Consider the following 23,855-nt stretch of genomic DNA (forward strand, 5'->3'; position numbering starts at 1 on the left):
CGTTTTTATACAATATTTTGTATTTGTCTCCATTTACCGATACCAACAACTTTGACCATCTCTGTTTTTGTTATTATCATTAAAGATTACAATTAATGAATGATATCAAATTTAAAAAATAATAATCAGGAAAATAACTTCTTTTATTAATATCTATAATTTAATTGGATATATCTTATAATAACTACATGATTAAATATTAACCAATTACCAATAACAGGGTACTCTCCTTTGCTGTCATGCTCTGTACACGTACTCTGATTGCATAGAGTTGAGAACATAGATTTAGTATCTCAAATTCTATCTAAATTTTAGTAAAAATATGTTATCTCAACAATTGAATTATTATTTCTACTCTTTTTTATTGACACGATATAATATATAATAAATGAATAGAAATGATCTATTTAAGAGTAAATTTTTTAAATTTACTTTACATCTTAATCTAAACCATTACATTTTCTTAGGATTGATGCATAAAATATAGAATAAGTGTAAAAAACTTACTCTTAAAATACATGATACTCTTAATTAGGTAATATAATTTGTTCTAGAATTCAGAGGAAAAAGCTGTAATTTATACTAGATAATGGCAACGGGGCGGGTCGGGGTCGGGTTTGCACATACCCAAACTCGAACCCGAAATTCAAAACCCGAACCCGAACCCAAACTCAACGGGTTGAAAATAAAAATATCATCCCCGAACCCGTCGGGTTTCGGATACCCGAACCCGAAAAAAACCCGAAAATGATAAAGTATTAAGGAAAATATGATATTATTTTCGTGTAATTTTACTCTAACATTTCTATTTTCTCTTGTATTATTTCATTTCTTTTATGTTTGAAGATCTAATAGTATATAAAGTAACATTAGAAATTAAAAACAATTGACAAATGATAGAAATTTTAATTTTAAATTGAATTACCTTACTTCAGAGCGGGTTCGGGTTAGGGTCTTTGCTATACCAAACCCGAACCCGAAATTTAAACCCGGGTAAAACCCGAACCCGAAACCAATCACATCGGGTTTTCCCCGTTAAATTCGGGTTCGGTTCGGGCGGGTACCTACGGGTTCGGTTTTTATTGTCATTCCTAAACATACCTGGTGTCCCCAACTTTGTTCCCCACATCCCCATGGATCGCACAAGGTCCCCATGATTTTTTATAAATTTGGAAAATAGTATTAAAATATAATTATATAGAAAAATGTTATAAGTTTATAATATAAAGATCAAACAATCTTCAATGACCTCAAAACAAGTCAAATTCCTGAAGTTCGTATAATAATAAAGAAACTCAAAAACATGTTCAAATTCCAATAACAACAATATATTAATATTCAAATTCATTTCTTTTAATTAATTTAATAATATAATCTAGATAAGAAATAAAAAGAATCAACAATTTATTTATGGAAACATATTTATATAAAGAATCTCAAAATATTGGGGTACAGGAGCATGATCCCCGACTCATCCTTAAGTTTAGTTTGAGAGTTGAATCTTGGAGATGAATAAAAGAAAATGGAAATGGAAAGCTTGAGAGTAATTTTACAAATATATTTCATAGTTCCTAAGCATCTCCTTTCCTTTCCTTTCCTTCCCTTCGAAATCTAAATATCAAACTAATCTTTAGGGAAGAAATTCTCACTCATCCTCATGGGATTCAGTACAGCTAGGTTTTATAAATGAATTCGAAGTTTAGTTATCCCATCTAATCTTTACAATATTATTCCTAAATGACCAAAAACAATGCAATTTTTGGAAGATTTGTGATTTTTTTAGATCACTTTGGATGTATATACATTTTAAGTAAGTTATGCACAATCACGTCAGTTGGGGGTGAAAATTAGGGGAGCAAATCATATTTTTTATATATAATATATGTCATTCGATGTGTTATAAGTTATCATTGGTAAAAAAAATACATAATAAATAAAATTTTAATTTAAATATATTTTTCAACTAATTATAATTCATAATACATAGAGTGACCTATATTATGGGACATATCTCACACATTACACGATAAAATTTTGGAATTTTTTACATCCAACATGTTTCTTAAATTTAGTGCAAAAGTATCCTTTATCTCTTTTTGTTTTTAATTTCCAGAACATTTTGTTATGCAACTAGTGTGAAACTAATCTCCTGAGTTAGGTGCTAAAGCCTAAAAGAGGAACCTTTCACATTATTTTTTTTATTCACTACTCTCCTTTAACATCTAACATTATTTATGTAATCAAGAAATTTATGATTCAAACTCTCAGAATGCTTTGCATATTTAATGGGTATTTTTTATCCTGAAATAACTTATATAATTTATTAGCTAATAAATTTGATATTTTTATCATTATAATGAACTGATTTTAAATATATGATATTTTACTTAATAGCAATTGATGATATAAATAGAAAGAGTCTTAAGATTGAAGCTTATTCTAGTTCGGGTATGTTACCCAAAAAACATAATGATTGTCATTTATTTTTAATTTTGCTTGGTGATCTGTAAGAAAATAATGGAATTTAAGTTATTAACGGAACATTAAAATAATAAATAGTAGTTGAATTTTGATAAATATCTTAATAAAAGTTCAGTCAAAATATAACTTTTTCAACACACAAAAAAGTTAAAGTAAATAAGATGAATGTAAGTTGAACTAAATTAGTATGTTCTACATAAATTTGGAGTAAACCACTCATTCATATCTATTGTATAAATATAGAGTATTCATTTTTGAGATATTAGATTAATTAAATTAGTAATCATAATAAATAATGATAACCATATTTTTCAAAAAGGAATGATAATCAACTATTAAGGAATGATGAAAACAATGAGTCATTGGAATAATGAGACTGTACGTAATATTTTATTATTAATTTATTTTAAAGTAGATGCCATGAAACATAGGTAGAAATGCAAGAATTCTTTGAAGTAAAATGGGAGTGCAGGATTTTCCGAAAATAATGGTTTATTTGAGAAATTTTCTAAGGAAAGCAAACTTTTCTCAAATAAATATTATAAGGTTGATTTACACACTGCCTTCCACCTAGCTGAACATGATCTTACTATATTCATATCCACATCCAAATTATAATTAGGCCTGAATATGGTCATATCTCATTGGATCTAGCTCGAGTTCAAAAATTAAACTTAATCAATATTTAAGGATAAGTAAATGACAAATTTAATTTGAATCGACCTTGATTCATAGTTACTCATTGATTATATTTGTATTTTCATATTCAATTGGTTATAGAGTCGTAAAACCAGTTTGACCTAAAATATCATTGATTTCCTAATTTTTTATCATATGAATATATAAATGATTAACAAAATATCTAAATATCTATTATTTCATATGTCAAATTATATGTTGATAATAATAAATAATATTAAGAATATTTTATCTAAAGTAATATATATTATATTTATCAACTCTAAAGTTAGATCTAAGTTCAAAAAATAACTAGAAGAGTATTTGAATCACGTTAATCTTTAAATATAGGATAAAGTTTAAAAAAATATTATGACCAAGATTTAAGATTAAAAAGGTGACAATGAAACCAGTCTGCCTATGCTCACTCATCCTAGTTCGAACTATTGTTTTAAAATGCTAGTTATGGTAAGGGAATTCACGTGCAGAATTTTTGGCTAAGTATGGGGCTACCCATGTGGACTCTGTTGTGCACGAGATTCCTCGCCATGCCATTAGGACCATATTGTTAAAGCAACTATAATCTCAAATAATATTTTTATTTTTATTTAATATTATTTTCTAATTTATTATAATTTCATTTGAAATAAGTATAATATTAACTTTATTCTTCAAAATGACTAATATTATTCTTATTTTTATTTGAGTCTCATAATATCTGTATTTTTCTCATAATATCTACCTCTTTTATCATTTTCCTTTGGTGAAGAATAATCAAAAATTATTTTTATTTAAAAACAAAAGTCAGAAAATAAGAATAACACAATGTACAACAAAGTAAATATATTCTTATTCCATTAATAACAAACTTAAAATGATAATTGTTGTTGTTCTTACTTTGATTCCATACGTGTTTCTTTCCCATGTTGTAATTTGTCACCATGTTTTGCTTTGTTTACAACATCATAAAAAGATATGGACAATTAATCAACTTGACTGCATCATTATGTTTAAAATTTTATTTTTATATCTCATAGAATGCTAAAATTTTATTTTTATATCTCATAGAATGCTAAAATTTTGTGTGTAACTTTTCCATTTAAATTAGTTTATGCACCACTGTTGTATAAAGTATAAACTACTGATATCCATAGTGTTTATTACCTTTTGAACATTTTATTTTTATACAGTTTTTGTCAAAACTCTTGTGCATAATATAATTAATTGGATGGAATGTAATAGTTTTGGAAATTAAATTTAATGTAACCGTGTTAAGTCGGAGAAATTATTTTATCTTGACCAAATCATCATGTTTAAATATTTCCACCTTAAAAAAAATTCCAAAATTTTGTTTAATGTCTCCTATGTAATAAATTTTATGAAATTAATATCTTTGCAATCATTGTATTTATGGTTTGAAAATAAATTAATACATTCAGGACATTGGATTGAGATTATGAAGGAACTTCCCCCTGTAAGATTATATATTACCAAAGTTTATAGAGAAAAAAAATGTAAGATAACATATAAGTTACATACATTGTCATTGTATCATTTATCATTCATATTTAATTTTCATTGATTTTTCAAAAAATTTAATTCAAATAAACTATAAATGATATAGTGATTATGTATAAATCTTTATACTTAAATACTTAAATATTACACTCAATATATTTTAAATTTTTTGGAAAGAAGTTTACCAACTCTACTCAGTTGAGATTACAAAGGAACTCTCCATGTAAGGGTTCGTTTCTGAAACTTTCAGAAGAAGCTTACATCACACATGTTAAGCTTTGTCTTGGGATTGTAGAGTCTAACCAATGTAAGATTTCATGAAGGAGATAATTGAAAGAAATATATAATGAGTTCCATAACATATTTTAATATAAAACCTTATAAAATATTAGATGTATAAATCTATCAACTTATATACTATTTAATTTATCTATTTCTATAAAATATGAGACTTATTAACTACACTAACCTACACCTGGATTACTAAGAAATACTTTGCAGGGTACTAAATGGAAACAAATATATGTATACTTTCCAACTTCCAAAAATTGAAAATAAATAAGGAAGATGTAAGTGGAGTTACAAGACCTACGATAATATCATGAGGAAATTAAAGTAATTAAATCAGAAAATATGTCATAAAGATCATGATTTGATTTCATTCACATTTACTTTTACTATATTCTCACTTATGATCAAACAATCAATATATCTTATTAATATTACATGAAAAACTAAAATAATTATTTATTGACAATATAAGAATTTTTTATAATATTAGTACATTTATCTAGTATTCATATATCATCTATAGTTAATTCTTAAACAAAGAATATAACATAAATGATAAATAATAGATAATGTAATGAATATATAAAAAACTTTATAATAACAATATAAATATTAAGCTCAAAACTAAATTTCTTGAGAAGTATAACAACGAAGGAAAAAACTTTGCATTACAAAAGTCACATTTACTTAATGCATGGGAAAGAAAGATTGTAAATTATCTTCCAACCACCAACATAGATTTAATATGCAAATCATGTCTTATACGTTATCATACGTCAATAAAAATATGTTAGTTAAAATTTTTAAATATTTATTATTTATAATTTTTTTGTTTCATTTCGATTTGATATTTAGACATCAAATTTAATTTCCTTTCCCCACAACCTACCCCTTTTCAAATATGAAGCAGCAATGCTGACTTATAAGCATGACTTACCAAATTTAAAAAGTTGCATGCATAATAATAAAAAAACTCATTCTAAAATTAAGTAGGTATCCCTACGCTTACTCCAAACTCTAAAGTCTGCAGACCAAATTATTAGCTTATTTATTAGTGCATGTTTTAGTGTAATATGGAAGTAAACTCATGAAAGTTGAAACTTATAAGGAAGATGCTGTTTTTGTTTCTTTCTATTCAATTAAATCTTTCTTGGTGAGTCCAGCTATTGTCAATTTGTCATTGTCATTTCCTACCCTATACTCCACTCCCCTCCACGTTGCCCTTTTAATATTACGAAAATACACATGCATTTCGAAGAAACTTCCATAATTAAAGCAAGGTCCAAATACTCTTTCTACTTATTTATAACCAATATTTTCTAAACTCTATTTATGTATATAAGTGGTAGCATTAAATCATACACTAAATATACTTTTAATAACTAAACTTTATATTTATTACTTCCATTTCACTTTCTTCTTACAAGGGTTGATAGACACTTTGTGCCTACCAATCTGTATTATAAAACTAAGTATTCAGTTTTATATATTTTATTTTAGAAAATTAAAATTTATTTTAGAAAATTAAAATTTATTTTTTGTGTTCAATACTTTATATTATATTCCATATCTTTATTATAATGTTCAATTTAAAGTAAGAGAAATGTTTAATATATTGTTGATAGTTACTAATAATTATATTACTTTTTGTAGAAATTAAATAATATTAAAGACAAAATAGAAAAGTTGAAATTATATCATACTTTACCTTTATATAGTACTAGCGTGTCAACCGACATTCTGTGCCAGTCGACTTGCATTTATATTTTTCTAATATATAATGTATTAGCTAAGAAAAACAATTTAAATATAAAAAATGTAATATATGAACTCAATAGAGAATGAAAATATAAATAAGAGAGTGTATGGAATATAAATGTTATATTAATATGTGGAGTAATAGTGTGAAAGTTTATATTAGTTATTAATGAGAAATGTTACAAAAGATAAATTTGGAATATAAAAGTTATGTCATAATGGTTATTATTATTTGTTTTGGCTTTATTAATAGCATAAAAGTATAGATATAGATAGATTATAGAAATTTATATAAACATGAAACTAGAAGTTATAAAAGTTAAAATAAAGTAACATAAAATGTTCTATGAGTAATTATTTTATGTTTAGTATTAGTGTGTACAGGCACTTCGTGCCTGTCGGTAAATATTGTGTGATACTACATATTCAATTTTTATATATTTCATTTTTGTGAATTAAAATGTATTTATTGTGTTCGGTGTAATTTATATTATATTTTTTGTGTGTTTATGATAATGTTTAATTGAAGGTGAGATATGTGGTTAATTAATGTATTAGTGGTAGTTGTTTAGGATTATATAGTTTTTTGTGAAAATTAAATAATGTTAAGGGCAATATAGGAAATGAAAATTACACCATAATATAAGTTATTTTAAGTTTTGACTTTATTAATAGTATAAAAGTATAGATTAATATAGATAAATATAAATTAGAAGTTGTAAAAGATAAAAAGACAAACATAAAATATTTCATAAGTATTTATTTTATGTTTTCCCTTTATATATAGTAAGTATAGATATAATATATATATATATATATAATATATATGGATGAGTAATTTTGTAATATATATATAATTTTTTATAAAGTATATCCATCTTTTTTTGCTTTACAGTATATGAATAGTAAGATTTTATTAATGATATTCTCTCATTTTTTTTTTCTTGTTACTCGATTATCTTGAAAAGACACATATTATCTTTTATATCATTTAAATCGTATCACATGTTATTATAGACAAAAAGAAAATATCTCCTTCCTTTATAAAACAAAAGAAAATATCTCGCAATCTTTTATATAACAAAACAAAATCTCTCCCTCTTTTATAAATCAAAAGAAAACCTCTCTGAGATCATATAATAAATTCTCTATTATTTTTCTTTCAGATCAAGTTTCAATTTTTTATTTTTTATTAATTACAAAGCATTACATTATAATCAATATTTATATGTATTTCAAAGTAAAATCTCAACAACTAAAACAATTGTATCTCCATAATCTATGCATTCTCTTATCACTGCTCTTTCAAACTTAGTTACAGTATTTATCTCCTCACATAACTCTACTGAACCGTGATTCTTGCTTCTTTTTCGCTTTCACACTTGTTTCTCTCTCTTTACAGTGTCTATAATCCAAACTAGTTTAGTTTCTTGTACCACAAAAGATTCACCATATCGAAAAAAAGCATAAACTTTCTTCACCCCAATAAAGCAAAGTTTAGTTTTTTATCAACACATAATTCACCTCTAACATGGGTGTTAGTGATTACTACAAGATACTAAAGGTGAACCATGATGCCACAGATGAAGAACTGAAGAAGGCTTTTAAGAAGTTAGCAATGAAATGGCACCCTGATAAGAATTATGATCATCATAAAAAGGAAGATTTTGAGGCCAAGTTCAAGCAAATTTCTGAGGCTTATGATGTTCTTAGTGACCCAAAGAAGCGCCAGATCTATGATTTTTATGGTCACTACCCTCTTAATTCTCATAGGTATAATAAGGAAAATGGTGATGGCAATGTTAAGGATCATGAGAAAAAAGGGGTGGTTGAGAGTAGTTTGGGATGTACCCTTGAGGAGCTTTACAAAGGTTGCAAAAGGAGGTTGAGGATCTCAAGGATTGTCCCTGATGAACTTGAGTAATTCCTCAATTACCCTTTTATTATTATTCCTGATTCAATTCATCCATTAGTTGTAGAAAATTGTGATTTTTCTAAAGAAATTTTGGTATAATTCAGGATTTGTTTTTGCATTAAACTGATTAGTGAATTGGAATGATGATGCAATTTTTATCATGTTTGTGTTAGCAGTGTCTAATAAAGCATTTGGATTGACTAATCAAAAAAGAAAAAAAAAACATTGGAATTGAAATATTACTGATGTTGAAACTAATATCACTTGTGATGTCACATTTAACTGCAATCAAATGGAATTTTGCTTCTAATATTGGATTACACTAAGCCTTTGACTTTAAATTTATGCTTTTGTAATTCAATATTAGCAGCAAAATATCCAATAAGTTACTGATTTTGAATTTTACTGCTAATATTGAATTACACTAAGGAAAGATGTTTATGATTTTGTTGTAGAAGAGATCTTGGATATTTTTACATGGTAGTTGATTCCATGGCCTTGTCTTTGCCATCATTTTTTATTTCAATGTCATTGCAATTATTTTTGTTCTTATTGTTATGATATTTGGCTGCTTTCTCTTTTGGCCTTACTCTTATTTGGCTTGATCATGCACACACATGCATATACAATTTTCAGTATCCTATGCTCACATGTGAAGAAGGGAATGTGTAGTTTAATTATTCTTGGGATTGGAGTTAGCCCCTTTGGTATTAATGTCAACTAGATTAAATAATAATAGTTTATGTTCTGTATAAAATATGTTTAACTTGGTCTATTTACTATTGAACTTGGCTGTTTGAATTAATATTGTATCAACATAAAGTATGAACATAACATGTAATGTGGTTTTCCGTTCACAAGGTATCCCTCTTATTGTTAATTTGCTTTTTTTTTGTTAGTAATTTAACATCTATAGAAGAAATCTTGAAGATTGATATTCAACCTGGTTGGAAGAAGGGAACAAAAATAACTTTTCCCGGGAAAGGCAACCAAGAAAATGGAGCTGCTCCTGCCGATCTAATTTTTGTGTTGGATGAAAAACCACATGCTCTTTTCAAGAGAGATGGAAATGATTTGGTAACGACTCAGAAGATATTACTTGTTGATGCTCTCACCGGAGGAAAGACTCTCAATTTGAAAACACTGGATGGAAGAGACCTCACAGTCCAAGTGACTGAAATTGTGAAACCAGGCTCTGAGCTAGTGGTCCCTAATGAAGGTATGCCTATTTCAAAAGAACCCGGCAAGAAAGGAAATCTTAGAATCAAGTTCAATGTTATGTTTCCATCGAGGTTGACCACACAACAGAAGTATGAACTAAAAAAGATTCTGGAGTGATGCCGATAACTAAACCAATATCTTTTGTCTGGTGGCTGTAACTATCCTTTAACACTCTTTGACATGAAAGACCAGTTTAATCTGTAAATAACTAAACAGTAGTTATGCAATTCCGCTATTAGATATGGAATTTGTACTAAGTACAAGCCAAATAAACAAGGCAGAGTTTCTACCTTATCTGCAGTATGTTTTCATATTTTTTATATTATCTATGCATTGAATGGTTCAGTTGAATAGAAGTGTCTTGTTTATCTGTGATGTGCTTAATCTGGAGATATTTCCTTATAAGTTATAATCTGCAGTTTGTCAATGTCCATTCGCTTCGGTCCGAAAATTATGTTAGTTGGCCAATAACATGAGTTGTTGAAGATTTTTTATTAGAAAAGTCAAATAGACATTTAAAGAATCCAATAATATTGATAGTTGTTGATAGGTGCCCCATGTCTTATTTATTCATTCTCCAACTTGGGCACCAAAACATGACACACATATGTCTACAAGATATTACAATGCAAACTGGTAATAGTAAAGAATTACATTTATTTGTTTTCCCTTTTCTTCTGGTGAAAATGAATAATGATGTTACCATCTTATTGCGTTGCGAATTGTTGAAAATTTCCTGTTCCCTTGTAATGGTAAGGGTAGAAAGAAAATGCTGCATAGTCTTGCTGATTTTATAACAGTGAATGCTTGATCACACATTTATTTTGTATGTTTCTCAATCATTCTCTGCAGCTCCTCTTTTCTTACCCCCATCACTCTTTCAACAACTTTGCCTCTCTTAATCAGTATGAAAGTTGGCAATGCTTGCACCCGAAATGCTTGAGACACCGCCTATTGCCGTTTATACAATGAATACACATCAGTTCTCAAGTGGTCGAAAACATTTGTAACTCTAAAAAATAGCTCTTATATTGTTGAGAAAATAACTCTTACATGAAGTACTTCTCTGACTATAATGAATAAACTAGTTAAAAGTAAGTGAAGGAAAATGAGTGACATACCATTAGTTCATCCACATCGATCTTGATAAACTCAGCATTTGTGTATTTCGCAGCAAATTCTTCCATAGCAGGTTCCATGAGTTTGCATGGTCCACACCATTTTGCTGTGAAATCAACCACCATCTATAGCAAAGAAAGACTATATCAGGAAAAAAACCAAATTTACTAGTTAAACATTATAGTCACCAAAAAATACCAGGTTGTGAGTTTCTTCCAAGGCATTAAAATGAGCATTCCATTCAGCAGTGGAATTGAAAGTAATGATGTTGTCGGATAACTCTGATGAACTATCGACATTAAATACGTTGGATCCCATGTTGGTTTTTCTAGCTTGGAATGATAAACCAAATTTGATTTATGAACCTGTATGACGAATCAACAATTAGTTGGAAGAGGTTGAGGTTTCTAAACTGGTTTGAATGATGAGAAACTGGTTGGAAAGCCATATATATAGGGACTAGAAAGTAGTGGGACTGGGAAAATGCTAAATGATTTCTTTGGAAAAGTATCAGATTCTTCTTAGTGGAAAGCTTTAAAATGGAACCTTGAAGCTAATTTAAGTGTGTGAAGCACATTTGAGAGCATACATACCTATTATTAGTGTAATGGCAATACTTGTAATTAACATACTGTAAATCTGTAATGAACATATCTTATTAATATGTGCTATTTGATTTTTATGTCAGAATGGTTTATATTATTAGTGTAATTGTTGTTTTGACTTTACGGCTTAGTCCTTATCCTTATTGATGAGTAAGATGTGGGGAAAGTTGCCGTAAAACTTGCATCCCAAGGAATCATGTAGTCGATTAGTTTATAATATTCAATTAAGGGTCCTACTAACAAGTGTTGTAAGGGTCACTGGTTAAGGATCAAAAAATAGAAATACTGCATTTAAAATCTTAAACTATTTTGCATTTCGAGTTTTGTCTTAGATTTCTTAAGTTAGCATTCCTCTCAAAATGATTGATTTTTCATTGAATTGGATTCTTTTTTCTCATGCAAAATTTCGGCTGCAACTAATCTGTAAATTGTATTCCGCGAATCAACGGTTAAAGATCGAAGATGCAAAGCGACATTCCAGAATCACGCACTTAAATCTGAAAGGAAAATTTTCGGAATGAACTCTTACAGAAAGGTGTTTATTCCCCCCTAAACATTGCATGAGCATAACCATCATTTCAGCAGCAACATATGGGAGAAAGGGAAGATTTTCATTGAACTCTTGCAGCATTTGAAGATTCTGAAACAACCTCATTCCAAATCAGCTTGTCATCTTTTATGAGAAACCATACCTATGAGCTGTTACACAATTGGATATAAGCATCTACTTTATGACATAATACACTGTCTCAGAATGGTGTTGAAAAGAAAGCATAAAAGGGAAAACACAAGAACATATAATAGTGGAGTACAAAAAGAGACAATGGTCCCGAATATTTTTAACTCCACAAATTTGCCTAACAAAAGATTCATATATGTATTCTTTTTGGCATCAAATTGTGCTACCATTGACTGAAAAAACATCATTGTAAATCTCCATTTATGTCCATATAGGGTGAAAGCAACGTTTGTCAACTTGGAAAAATATTCTAATTAAGAACATTGTTATTTAAGGGCCATGATAGCTCAAAACACTAAGTAGAGATCTTGAAAAAAGGTTGCGTTAATGTGTTATTGAAATTCATACTTGAAGTCCAACCATAATAAAGATCATAACTAATATATAATTAAACATGATAAGTTTAAATCTAATATGTAAGCCAACTCATAGGAGTTAAACTATTAAATTCATCTTCATAAAATATTCACACATAAGTACTAAACATATAGCAGAACTTATGTAATTGGTCCCTTATTTTCTCTGTAGTACATAGTATTAAAATATATATGACAAAGTCATGATGACTATATCAATATATTGCTAGATGATAAGTACACACTCAGTTCATGCATTTCTCAATCAGCTTCTGCAGCACCTCCTTCTTTGCTCCTACCACCTTTTCAGCAATTTTCCCTTTCTTAATTAGTATAAATGTTGGCAATACTTGAACCTGGAATGCTTGTGCCACCTCCTGTTTCCATTTTTACATTTGTATTAAACAAAAAAGTTATATATATATATATATATATACATTACGACGATATCAAGTTTCATTGTTACCGAGGTAAATAAAGAATTATCCATAAATGAGACATCACATCTTTAACTAAAACCTTGAGATACTTGCATGTATCTTGTCGGCTTATAAACTTTTTTACTCATTCTATCATATTTAATCTGACACTTCACTTCATACTTAAATATACCCCATATACATAAGTAACATAACTAAAGATAATGATATTTAAGAAAGAAATCATATTTCATCATACCATTAACTCATCCACATCAAGCTTAATGAACTCCACATCTGTGTATTTTGCAGCAAAATCTCTGATAATTGGGTCCATGTATTTGCAAGGTCCACACCATGTCGCTGTGAAGTCTATGACCATCTTTAAACTATTAAGAAACATTAGTCACGTCATGAAATTTGACATAGAATTTCAGCTGTTAATAATTGGTAGTTTTTTTGGTAGTATCACATGCATTCTGGGTAACAAACTAATTCTTTCGGGGTGTGTGATTGTCCCTCCCAACAAGTGTTATTATTAGGAATCGAACTCTTAACATTTTGTTCTTTCCTTCGGTCCTTTTTCCCATTACTTAGAAAAAGTGAGCCACCAGTTATAGGAATCTAATAGGGCCTTATGTCACTAGTCCAATGCGGGGTTGTTATGGGAGTTATAGCTTAATGATGTCAAACTTACCAGCTTGTTTGTTTCTTTGGATGCATCAAAGTGAGCCTTCCATTTAGCATTGGAATGGAATGTGAGGATCAATGATGGCTTTAGTGATCGATCAACAATCTCTAAATTGGAAAAGTTGGCTCCCATAATGTTACTTTCTATTTTGGGTCTAAAAAACCAAAATTGATCTGAAGTAATTGTTATTATGAGTAGTGAGAGATGTGTTTTTAACAAGGATGAAACATTTATATAGAGTAAAAAAGGTATAATTATGCATTATGGAATATGATTAAATTAAACATTTGAAAAATGTCACTATAATTTAACCTATATAAAGAAGATAAAGCATTTTGCACATTATGAGCTAGGTATAAAGAACGGTATTTAACTTAAGCATATGTTCGTTCATACAACAAATTAAATAAGGCCGTGAAAGGGTGAAAGTCATATATGCGTGAACTAATTGACAAATTGAGTGGCTACTTAATAGAGCACCTTCGTTTTCGACCACTGAACGTGTAAAAACTAAAAGAAGTAAGAAATAAGAGAATAACCACGTTTAAGTAAAAGATAAAATTGGTTAGAAAACATCCACATTTTAGTATGATTTAAAACTCGAGATTAATTTGACCCTAAAAGTTTGACCTACATTTAAAAATTGTCTTGTAAAATTTTGAGGGACTAAACTAACAAGATCAAAAAACTATGATGAACTAAAATGAATACTTAGAGATCTAAGTTGGGGGATACAAACACAATTCAATTAGTTGTTCCTTAACACATTTACTTGGAACAGGATTGGAATTAAGTTGAAACTTGAAATCAATCCAAAGGTGCAGAAGATGGCAAATGTCATAAAACATTTTGATTTCAGAGTGTGTATCCTTATCACATTAGACACTAGAATTTTAGCAAAAGGCAAAACAAAAGAAGATATAAGAAACTAACAAAGGTTTAGTTGAGTTAACCAGGGACAAAGGTTGTATTGACATTCTGCTTGAAAAGGAATCTACTTTTGCTGGTGGCATTTTCTTATTATATAATGGCATCTCATTCCACACAGTGTTAATATGTAATCAATAAATTTTATAAGGTCAACTTCACAGTACATTGAGTAGCATTTTAAAGCCACCTTCTACAATAAGCAAGCCTACACAATTTTACGGTTGAGAAGTTTCTTAAGTCGAAATTGGTTTCTCTATTCTATTAGTATGGTCTGATTCAGTAGGCACTGGTATCACCCTAATTACTGAATATATATAAAAAGAAACAACTTGCCATTTTCAAACCCTTTCAATTAGGAGAATGAGAATATGCAAATAATTATTGTGTTTTGAATCTGACCCCACACAATGAATGAATTCATGGCATGCAAGATGGAACTATAACGAGAAATTTGCATATAATTATCATGCTTTGGAAACCATGATGTCATATACTACGGTGAATCAAGAGCTCTAGTATAAGCAAATACTAATATCACAGGAGCACTGGTTAAGGAATTAAAGATAACCATACATAAAATGCTGGAGTAATTTTCTAATGAGGCAATGCTTTTGCAATTTGTGCATTATCAGTGACTTCCACTGTATGCTCAAACCACGACAACAATGCTGCTAACTGACTACAAGGACGACGAATTGGGGCACAAGCCATTCAGAAGCTAACAAAGAAAGTCTAATTGCAACACAATCAAGAACATCAAATGTATGCAAAAAGTTTCTTTCAGTGACATTTCGAACAAAGGTCTCCACAAGCTACAGTACTACAAAATGGTGGTTTCTGGATGTTGAAAGCGCCAAAACAAAATTGTTCAAACATATTTCGTACCAGGAGAATAAAAACGTTCACCACCAACTTGTGACAGTAACAAACATTATGAACACCTCACCGAAATCATGATTGCACCCCCACATCGCCTGCAACATGATTCACTTGACCACCAGGGCCATGGTTGTTGTAAGAGTAGGCACCACCCCTGCCACCACCTCTTCCTCTACTGTTATTATAGTTCCTTGGATAATAATTTCCAGGCTGCTGATCATAGTATTGATTGCGACCGTTCTGGTAGCCTCTGCCACCACCACGACCTCCACGCCCATTTGAATAACCCCTCCGACCACCACCTCCACCACGACCACCTCTTTGGTTCTGATAACCCCTCCTGGGATAATGCCGTTGCTCAATTGTCTCTACATCCTGTTGGTTATGCTCTACATCCATCAATGGGGCAGTCTGTTCATGTTCAACTGACACCACCTCAACTGCATTTTCTGCTTCTACATCATCCTGTAATGCCGAAAACCTTTAGAATAACATCAAATCACCAGTTCAATGTTAGCAAGATATCTAGCCAAAACTACACACACCTTTTGATGCTTCCCTTCAAGATCAAATTGATCATCTCCAGATCCATCTCCTTGAAAATTTGCAGTTCCTTCATCCTAAAAAATGTATATGGAAATTGTGAGCATATGTATAGAGCAACAAAACTTATGTTGGCTTGGATTGCAGAATATATGCAAACCGGCTTTCATTTCAATGTTCTTGGCCAAAACCAAAAATCAGGGAGAATACATAGAGAAGATAGTTCTCTGATCTCCTATAGAGATCACATTAAAGAACAAAGAAAAATTATTTTTAAACATGAGAGAATGGGAACAGAAAAAGTCTTCAATTACAATATTTTATACAGGAGTACAGGACTGCTTAAAAAGAAGTCTAAAGCAAGACTGGTAGAGACCTTCCTAAAGGAGCGGTGCTACATGCACAAAGAAAAGTAGTTGCAAAAACAAAGAAATACAACTATAATAGTAAAGAAACTAACCAGATTTGGAACTTGGAAAAATCAGTAAAGAAAGCTAAGCTGATTTACTATAAATCATAATAATCAAACTTAACATATACACACTAAACATTTTCAAATGGAGGCAGAAGGGTAGAGTATATAATAAGTTTGGGTACACATTCTATCATTCATTTACATCTCACTATTTTTTTCCCAGACAGTATTTTTATATGATATGACCTTTATGCAATATTATTACTGTAAAGTTGTAGACTATACCATGGCTGCCTGGATATGTTATATGCAATACATGGCAGCAACTGCACAAGCTTATGCAAAAAAACCATGGTAATTTTATTTATGGTACCATTCTAAGTTTTCAACCTTATTGTATTTACTATAATTCATCAACAAAGTCATTTGGTGTTAGTATGGTGCACAATCAAAATGTCTAAAGGCAAGCCATGCAACACAGAGCCCCATATCTGAACACAAGTTAAGCTCAACTTTGAACTTGGCTTAATAATTTGTGCAGGTCAAGCTTATAAAACCCCTTTCGAAAGAATAAATACAAGATGATAAACACTGGTATCCTAAACGAATGAAAGAAGAATGAAATTGAATGGAATTGCCCCTAAACCAGAACCAAATTGATTCTGCTAGGGTTCTAAACAAGATTTTATTGAATATAGAATGAAGAGAATGAAGAAGTAGAATTACAATGGATCCCACGATCCACAAAATCACTGATTCCACAATCAGTTAGTATTCAGCTAAAAAACTAAGTAACTACCCCCAACAGCTTTGTATTTATAGAAGCATAACCTCCTAACTACCTAAGGGTACAATAGTAAAGTTAGTTATTCTAACCAAACTCTTCTTTTCCCTCTTTTATACACATTAACAATTGCTGGCTTGGGTTGAGCCTTATCACAAGACCAATCATCAATGCCAAAACAGCACTTGCATAAATGTCCTATAATTAAAAATCAGATTATATAAGTAAAAGATATAAGTTTTCAAATCATGTCTTCAAGCACTGCCTCTATGAATATGCTCATTCCAGAAGATAGAAGAAAATTTGATAAAATACTAAAAATATGTAAGCTAGAACTGCCTGCATGTATCCGAGATTATTATTTAGATCAAAATTCAAATTAGTTGTCCTATTCATAACACTGAACACAGATAACTATATATATCAGGATCCAGACAGATGGGAGAAAACTTACAAAAATAATGAAAATATGTAAGCATGACCGCGTGAAATACCATCTATAAGATTAGAACTTCGTTCTAATTAAATTTTGCCAAGGTTTGCATACATTTCAGATTTACTATTTATATTTAAAATTAGATTTGTTTTCTTTTCATAACAACAATCTACTTGAAGACACGGACATGAACAGATTACTTAGCTACTAAAAAGTGCTTCTTGAGTCCTGATATTTCAAGTGAAGTGCTAAGTTATAACTCTAGTTAACACAAAGCTAAATATATGCTGCATACTTCTGCATGCATAAAAACTAATGATTCAAGACAGAGAACAAGTAATTCATAGGCATTTATCCATAGCTTAAGCACAGAACAATATTTATCAGATATCATCTTGCAGCATTTTCTGAAGCTAATTGACAACTTGCCACCTTCTACTCTATCAGAGGCATATATAAAATTCAACATCACTATTCTTATCGATATAGATAACTTCAACAATACTACATCTTCCAGGCCACATAACAAAGGAAGTTTACATGTTTAACTTGAACAACACTGCTTATTTAATTATACACTAATGTCTACACTTCAAGTCAGACCCATAATGCAATAACATCAGAGAGGAACTTACTGGTTTCTTCAAAACCCATATCCACAAAGAGATCCTTAATAACTTCAACCTAATCTTAATTCTGCAGACTAAGAATTAAGAGAAACAAAAACATCAACAGCAAGAGTTTCCATTCACGAAGCAAGTTCAAAAAAGTTTACACAGAACAAAATTTACTATACTACTGCAACCATATACCATGCATTTCACTTAGATGACTCCACAAGCTAACAATTCAAACATTTATCAAAATGATAAAAATTAAAAACTACCAATCCAGCAGGTATTATACCTTCTCCTGAGATGGAGAAACAGAACCTTCCACTTCCACTGGGTAATAATTTCCAGAAGCAGCAGCGGCAGCAAATTCAACAGTAGCTTTCATCTCAGGAGTGATCGTAAAGTACTCCGACGACATAATCTTACTCAACCTCTCTCTCAAACCAGCATCTACGAAAACAACAATACTCATATCAATCAATCAACATAACAAACAATACTATAAAAAGCAAACCAAATCTCCAAACTAAACCATACCAATCAATCAGCATAACAAACAACACAATCAAATGTCACTTCAAAAAATATATCAAATCCCATAAAATCAAAATTAAACCATACATGTAACGTCAGCATTGGGCTCAATAGGTTGCTCAGCCCTAGAAAGCCACAATTTCGCGTGCTCAACGCATTGCTGCAACGCATTCTTATGCGACAAGCTAGAATCCACAGGGCGCGATATCAACAACCCGCGCATCGCAGCAATCAAATCCAAATCCTTCTCCCTCAGCAGATCGGTTGCGTCATCAGTCACATAATCATACGTCAAGCAGCATCCACGCTCATGTGTCCTCGTCAGCATCGTCGACGCGAAATCGCTCTGTGACTTCACATCAAAGAGTGAACCAAAGTAAAGCAAGTTGAGAATATCCTCAACGACAACAGCATCATCGTTCGGTTTATTTTCACTTTCCGGTTCAATCGAACCAGTTTCTAGGGTTCCGGTTTGCGGATTGTTACTGTTTCGCGTGAGGGCGAGGTTGAGCTCTTCGTTGAGGGCGGTTTGGAGAGGCTGGCGAAGCTTCTCGAGCTCGTCGATGAGAGCGAGGAGTGAGGGTTTGGAACGAAGGACTTCTTCTTGTTCCTTGTTGATTTGTTTGCCTTGGGAGAGGGATTCTTCGGTGTTGGTGATTCGGTTGAGTTTCTTGCGGAGGGCGCGGAGGCGCTTGTTGATTAGGTTAAGGACTGGACCGTCGGAGACGTCGGAAGATGCGGTGGCCGCCATTTGGAACTGAACAAGCACCTCCGAGTTGGGGGGCGGAAGAGAGAGAGAGAGAGAGTTTTGGAATGGGAAGAGGGATTATTGGAAGAGCAGAAGTTGTGTCACTTATGTGTTATGAAACGAGATTGGCCGAAGTCGTTTTGGTGTCCTAGTATGATGTCTTATATGTTGTTTCAAACAATAAAAATAAAAAACACAAATAAAAATTTTAAACATCTTTTATTGTTATTGTTGTTTCATTATTATTTACTTGAGATAAGAACTTATATATCAGATCTATCTTACTACTAGATTATTATATGGAGAAAGAGAAGAAAGAACTTGTAGGAAAATATATCTTTCACTCATTTGGTTAAATAATAACATATGATACACATCAAAATTCTTTCTCTTTATATGTGAAGAGAAAGTGAAAGGAAATATGAAATGATAAAATTGATCATTTTAATCAATTTTTATATTATATTATTATTTATTTTTACACACAATTTTTCATCATTATTTTTATTTTATATTTTTTTACTTCTTGAGTATTATTTAAATTACAATAATATAATTTTTACAATATAATTATTAAATTTTTAATTAATAATAACACATTTTTCATATCTTTTAGTGTATATATATTTTTTTCATTTTAGAATTTATCTATATATATATATATATTTCTATACTTACTATATATAAAACCAAAACAACAAATAACTACAAAGACATAATTTTTCACATTCTAAAGTTACTATTTTGTATCTCCTCCATTAATAACTATCATAAACTTTCAAATATTAATTTTATTTTTTTACAATAAATTATTATCCTTTCACACATTTTCTGATTTTTATCTTTTATTCTTCAATTCTATATTTGATTAATATTCTTACATATTTAGTCTTTATTGAGTTTCTATGTAACATTTCTTATATTAAATTATTTTTTTAAAGAATGTAACACAAAAATAATACATATAAAAAAATAAGAATGAAGCTTCTTCCCATTTTCTCTTTTCTTTGTCTTTTCATTCTCTCATACCAACCGATACAAAAGATAACTCTATTTGTCATATTTTTCTTCCTCACCTCTCTTTCTTCCATCTTTCTCTTTTCTCATTAACATTTTCTACTATTCAACCAAATAAAGCATTAACATTTAGATTTCATATTTGATGCCTAATTCATACATCCCTCACATTTTAAATATATTAGAATAAATCACACTTACATCCTGAGTTTTAGTGAAAGTTCACAAGTCACACTCTCATTTTTGCCTCAACATAAATCGCCCGGGTTTATATATATATTGAGTACCATTGGTAATTTGGGCAAAACCTATGAGACTCGTCCGCTGGGACTTATTGGACGGACATAATATGAAAAACGTGTCAATCTACCCTAAAATGTCAGTCCATCATATCCCATTCGCCCGTCGACATTTCAAAGAGGTAAAACTAACCAAAATAATGAATAGACATGACTCTTATACTATCTAGATTTGTCTTCACAATATATCATATTTTGTTTGATTTAATTATACTCATCACCATTTTTTGTTTAAGAAATTATATTTGTCTATCTTGCAATGACAATCAGTTAATATATGTATATAATTATGAGTAATTTGTATATGTTTAAAAAATAAAATTGGGACTTGTGTAATTTCACTAATGTAGTTTACTATAAATAAAAATACAAACTATTATAGTATATCATTTGATTTCTTGGTTGATAGTAATTCCCCATATAGGATCCTTAATAATTCATGCATTGTATTTGAGTAAGAATGTTCTCATACATTTCTCCTCCTTCCTACATAAAAAAGTGTCCTATGTGGACTGTGGTCCACAAGAATGAATAAGAATGTTCTCATAGAAGGTGTGTTCTTGAAAATAACTACACCTCACCGTAACACAAATAACCACAATGATATTCTTAAAGATATAAGAATAGCTTAAGAAGATCATTGTGTGTGCTCTAACCCATTAAACAACTTAAGTGGTAATCTTTCCCAAAAAAGTTTCTTCGTTGCTGCATAATTTATGCAATAATACTACATCACAGATTAGGTTAGTATTATTAAATTAGCATAAATTTAATAATTTGTTGCCCATTTTGTTGTGTTGGATGAGATAACGCCAAAATAAACGGCTAGAATGCTAAAAATAAATAAATAAACTAGCTATAAAACTTGGTTATTTGGCATGTTGATATGATAAATGCGAAGTATTCTTGACTACAAGTTAATCAAGGTGTGCCCATGAGTGTAGTTACCCAACATGTGATCAGCAGTGTTTTAATCAAGGTATGTGGTCGCGATTCCATTCATAGTTGTGGTTATTGTAAATGTAGTCATTGCAATATGGAATGTAACTGTTGCGATCTGAATTATTTTGTAATTAAAAAATTATTTTTGAATTTGATAAGATTTGATGTGATTCAAATAGGGTCTGATGAGATTATATTGTGGCCCAATATAATTGCATCATGTGATTGAGTGTTACACCATAATTGCGACCTGATACAATTGTGACAATCACCACAATCACAATATTACGGCCACATCAAATGATGTGCTCTATAATTTGAACGATTGGATATACATTACAACTACTTTGATTCATTTGGGTACACAATTCATTATTTTTGACATTAATTTTATCATAGGTGAATTTAGTAGACGGTACATAAGGAAAATGAGAGTGTGTAAATATTTCCCTGACTTCAGCTTGACAAAGATATTATAACAGTAGCAAATTACAAATATACATCAAGTGTGTCTAATACTTGTGCTTTGACTATAACCTTGTAACTATAACTTTTAACACAAAACAAGTGGTACACTAGATTAAGTGCACCTAATCCTGCTAAAAGGAAGTAATAGTAATCCAAAATACCAGCATTGATATCATTGTTCAACCAATCTATTTTGCTACGCTCACTAGTCACCTTATGCACAATGTTCATTACCGACGCTCCTACATAACTTGAGAAAGCAAACAGAAGAAATTGCAATGAGTTTCCAACACTTCTCATTTTCTCTGGTGATTCACTATTGTAGAATTGAATATGTCCAATAGCAGTAAAAACTTCACATAATCCTATTAGGACAAATTGTGGTGCTAGCCACATAACAGATATAGGTGCATTGTTTGATATAGCCATAACCCTTCTTTGCCACTCTATTAAGCCAGAACTAAGCATTGTGAGAATTGAGAAAATGTTACCAATTACTATCTTTTGAAGGCTTGTGATACCTTCCTCTTGTTTGTTAACTTTTGCTAGAAATGGTTGCACAAAGAACTCGTAGGAAAGGAGCCATATAGCAATTGTGATTAAGGAAACTACAGTCATTGATGCAGCAGGAATTTCGAAGCGTGGTCCGATGCGCCGGTCCATTTTCAATGCCTGAGCTATAAAAAATGTCCCTTGTTGTACAACAGGTATGAAACACAAGAAACCAGATGTTAGATGCCTCTCATTTCTATGCCTTAAAAGAATTTTATGACTATTTTATGGCTCTCTTTAATGGCATTTTATGTCACTTTTATGGCTTTATTTTCAAGCATCCAATGCTTCATATCCAAGATACCAAGACTTTGCTTGCCTATAAAAGGACACATATAGAGAGCTTCAAAATCATCTTCACAACACACAACATCTCTTTCATTTACACATATATTGTGAGTGCATTCTTGGTGAGAATTCTTGTTCCATTTGAGAGAGTATTTGTAAGAAAAATATTGTCATTTGTCCTCATCATTATAAGAGGATTTCTTGTACTCTTCTTTTTTACATAGTGGAATTTTGCTCTTGATCGCCCGTGGTTTTTTTCCTCTCACACTGAGGGGTTTTTCCACGTTAAATCTTGTGTGTTATTTTCTTTATCCTTTACTTGCTTCTCTTTTGTTCTCAATTGATTCAATCCTGTGCTTCCGCATTGTGCTCTAACCTTAACAAGTGGAATCAGAGCTCTTACTAAATTGAGAATTTCAAAATGTCTGCAAAATTTGACATTGAGAAGTTTGATGGCAAAATTAGCTTTTCTATTTGGCGAGTCCAAATGAGGGCCGTTCTTATCCAGAGCGGATTAAAGAAAGCTTTAGATGGGAAGTCAAAGAAACCAGTTTCCATGACCGATGATCAATGGGACGAGTTGGATGAAAAGGCGCTTTCAACAATTCAACTTTG

The 23,855-nt window shown here is 30.6% G+C and overlaps 5 protein-coding genes across 5 annotated transcripts; 1 reads left to right on the plus strand and 4 right to left on the minus strand.

Annotated features, from left to right (window-relative positions):
- Window positions 7,974-10,230, plus strand: LOC109356816 (dnaJ homolog subfamily B member 4-like). Its single transcript, XM_019600366.1, has 2 exons — window positions 7,974-8,646; window positions 9,541-10,230. Exons 1-2 carry the CDS (start codon window positions 8,258-8,260, stop codon window positions 9,977-9,979), a joined length of 828 nt encoding a protein of 275 aa, XP_019455911.1. The 5' UTR covers window positions 7,974-8,257; the 3' UTR covers window positions 9,980-10,230.
- On the minus strand, window positions 10,350-11,515 carry LOC109356818 (thioredoxin H2-like). The gene is made up of 3 exons (XM_019600370.1): window positions 11,180-11,515; window positions 10,984-11,106; window positions 10,350-10,813 (listed from the first exon to the last, which is right to left on the minus strand). Exons 1-3 carry the CDS (start codon window positions 11,297-11,299, stop codon window positions 10,682-10,684), a joined length of 375 nt encoding a protein of 124 aa, XP_019455915.1. The 5' UTR covers window positions 11,300-11,515; the 3' UTR covers window positions 10,350-10,681.
- On the minus strand, window positions 12,766-13,981 carry LOC109356817 (thioredoxin H2-like). The gene is made up of 3 exons (XM_019600367.1): window positions 13,798-13,981; window positions 13,360-13,482; window positions 12,766-13,058 (listed from the first exon to the last, which is right to left on the minus strand). The coding sequence occupies exons 1-3, from the start codon at window positions 13,921-13,923 to the stop codon at window positions 12,927-12,929; spliced, it is 381 nt and encodes a 126-aa protein (XP_019455912.1). The 5' UTR covers window positions 13,924-13,981; the 3' UTR covers window positions 12,766-12,926.
- Window positions 15,238-19,783, minus strand: LOC109356815. The gene is made up of 4 exons (XM_019600365.1): window positions 19,014-19,783; window positions 18,685-18,842; window positions 16,146-16,220; window positions 15,238-16,065 (listed from the first exon to the last, which is right to left on the minus strand). Exons 1-4 carry the CDS (start codon window positions 19,675-19,677, stop codon window positions 15,673-15,675), a joined length of 1,290 nt encoding a protein of 429 aa, XP_019455910.1. The 5' UTR covers window positions 19,678-19,783; the 3' UTR covers window positions 15,238-15,672.
- LOC109356277 (protein NRT1/ PTR FAMILY 2.13-like) lies at window positions 22,422-23,063 on the minus strand. Its single transcript, XM_019599602.1, has one exon. The coding sequence runs from the start codon at window positions 23,061-23,063 to the stop codon at window positions 22,422-22,424; it is 642 nt and encodes a 213-aa protein (XP_019455147.1).

This window comes from Lupinus angustifolius, chromosome LG09, assembly GCF_001865875.1.
Source record: "Lupinus angustifolius cultivar Tanjil chromosome LG09, LupAngTanjil_v1.0, whole genome shotgun sequence".
NCBI classification, from domain to species: Eukaryota; Viridiplantae; Streptophyta; class Magnoliopsida; order Fabales; family Fabaceae; genus Lupinus; species Lupinus angustifolius.

What these genes read in the sequence shown, in the direction of transcription:
- LOC109356816 (XM_019600366.1), top strand. Translation starts at nt 8,258, where the DNA reads ATGGGTGTTAGTGATTACTACAAGATACTAAAGGTGAACCATGATGCC. An exon ending in ATTGTCCCTGATGAACTTGA is followed by an intron (nt 8,647 to 9,540) that starts GTAATTCCTCAA and finishes TTTTTTTGTTAG; the next exon opens with TAATTTAACATCTATAGAAG.
- LOC109356818 (XM_019600370.1), bottom strand. Translation starts at nt 11,299, where the DNA reads ATGGGATCCAACGTATTTAATGTCGATAGTTCATCAGAGTTATCCGAC. An exon ending in TGGAAGAAACTCACAACCTG is followed by an intron (nt 11,107 to 11,179) that starts GTATTTTTTGGT and finishes TCTTTGCTATAG; the next exon opens with ATGGTGGTTGATTTCACAGC. An exon ending in TCGATGTGGATGAACTAATG is followed by an intron (nt 10,814 to 10,983) that starts GTATGTCACTCA and finishes AAACGGCAATAG; the next exon opens with GCGGTGTCTCAAGCATTTCG.
- LOC109356817 (XM_019600367.1), bottom strand. Translation starts at nt 13,923, where the DNA reads ATGGGAGCCAACTTTTCCAATTTAGAGATTGTTGATCGATCACTAAAG. An exon ending in CCAAAGAAACAAACAAGCTG is followed by an intron (nt 13,483 to 13,797) that starts GTAAGTTTGACA and finishes AATAGTTTAAAG; the next exon opens with ATGGTCATAGACTTCACAGC. An exon ending in TTGATGTGGATGAGTTAATG is followed by an intron (nt 13,059 to 13,359) that starts GTATGATGAAAT and finishes AAATGGAAACAG; the next exon opens with GAGGTGGCACAAGCATTCCA.
- LOC109356815 (XM_019600365.1), bottom strand. Translation starts at nt 19,677, where the DNA reads ATGGCGGCCACCGCATCTTCCGACGTCTCCGACGGTCCAGTCCTTAAC. An exon ending in GCCCAATGCTGACGTTACAT is followed by an intron (nt 18,843 to 19,013) that starts GTATGGTTTAAT and finishes TTGTTTTCGTAG; the next exon opens with ATGCTGGTTTGAGAGAGAGG. An exon ending in TTGAAGGGAAGCATCAAAAG is followed by an intron (nt 16,066 to 16,145) that starts GTGTGTGTAGTT and finishes TCGGCATTACAG; the next exon opens with GATGATGTAGAAGCAGAAAA.
- LOC109356277 (XM_019599602.1), bottom strand. Translation starts at nt 23,063, where the DNA reads ATGGACCGGCGCATCGGACCACGCTTCGAAATTCCTGCTGCATCAATG.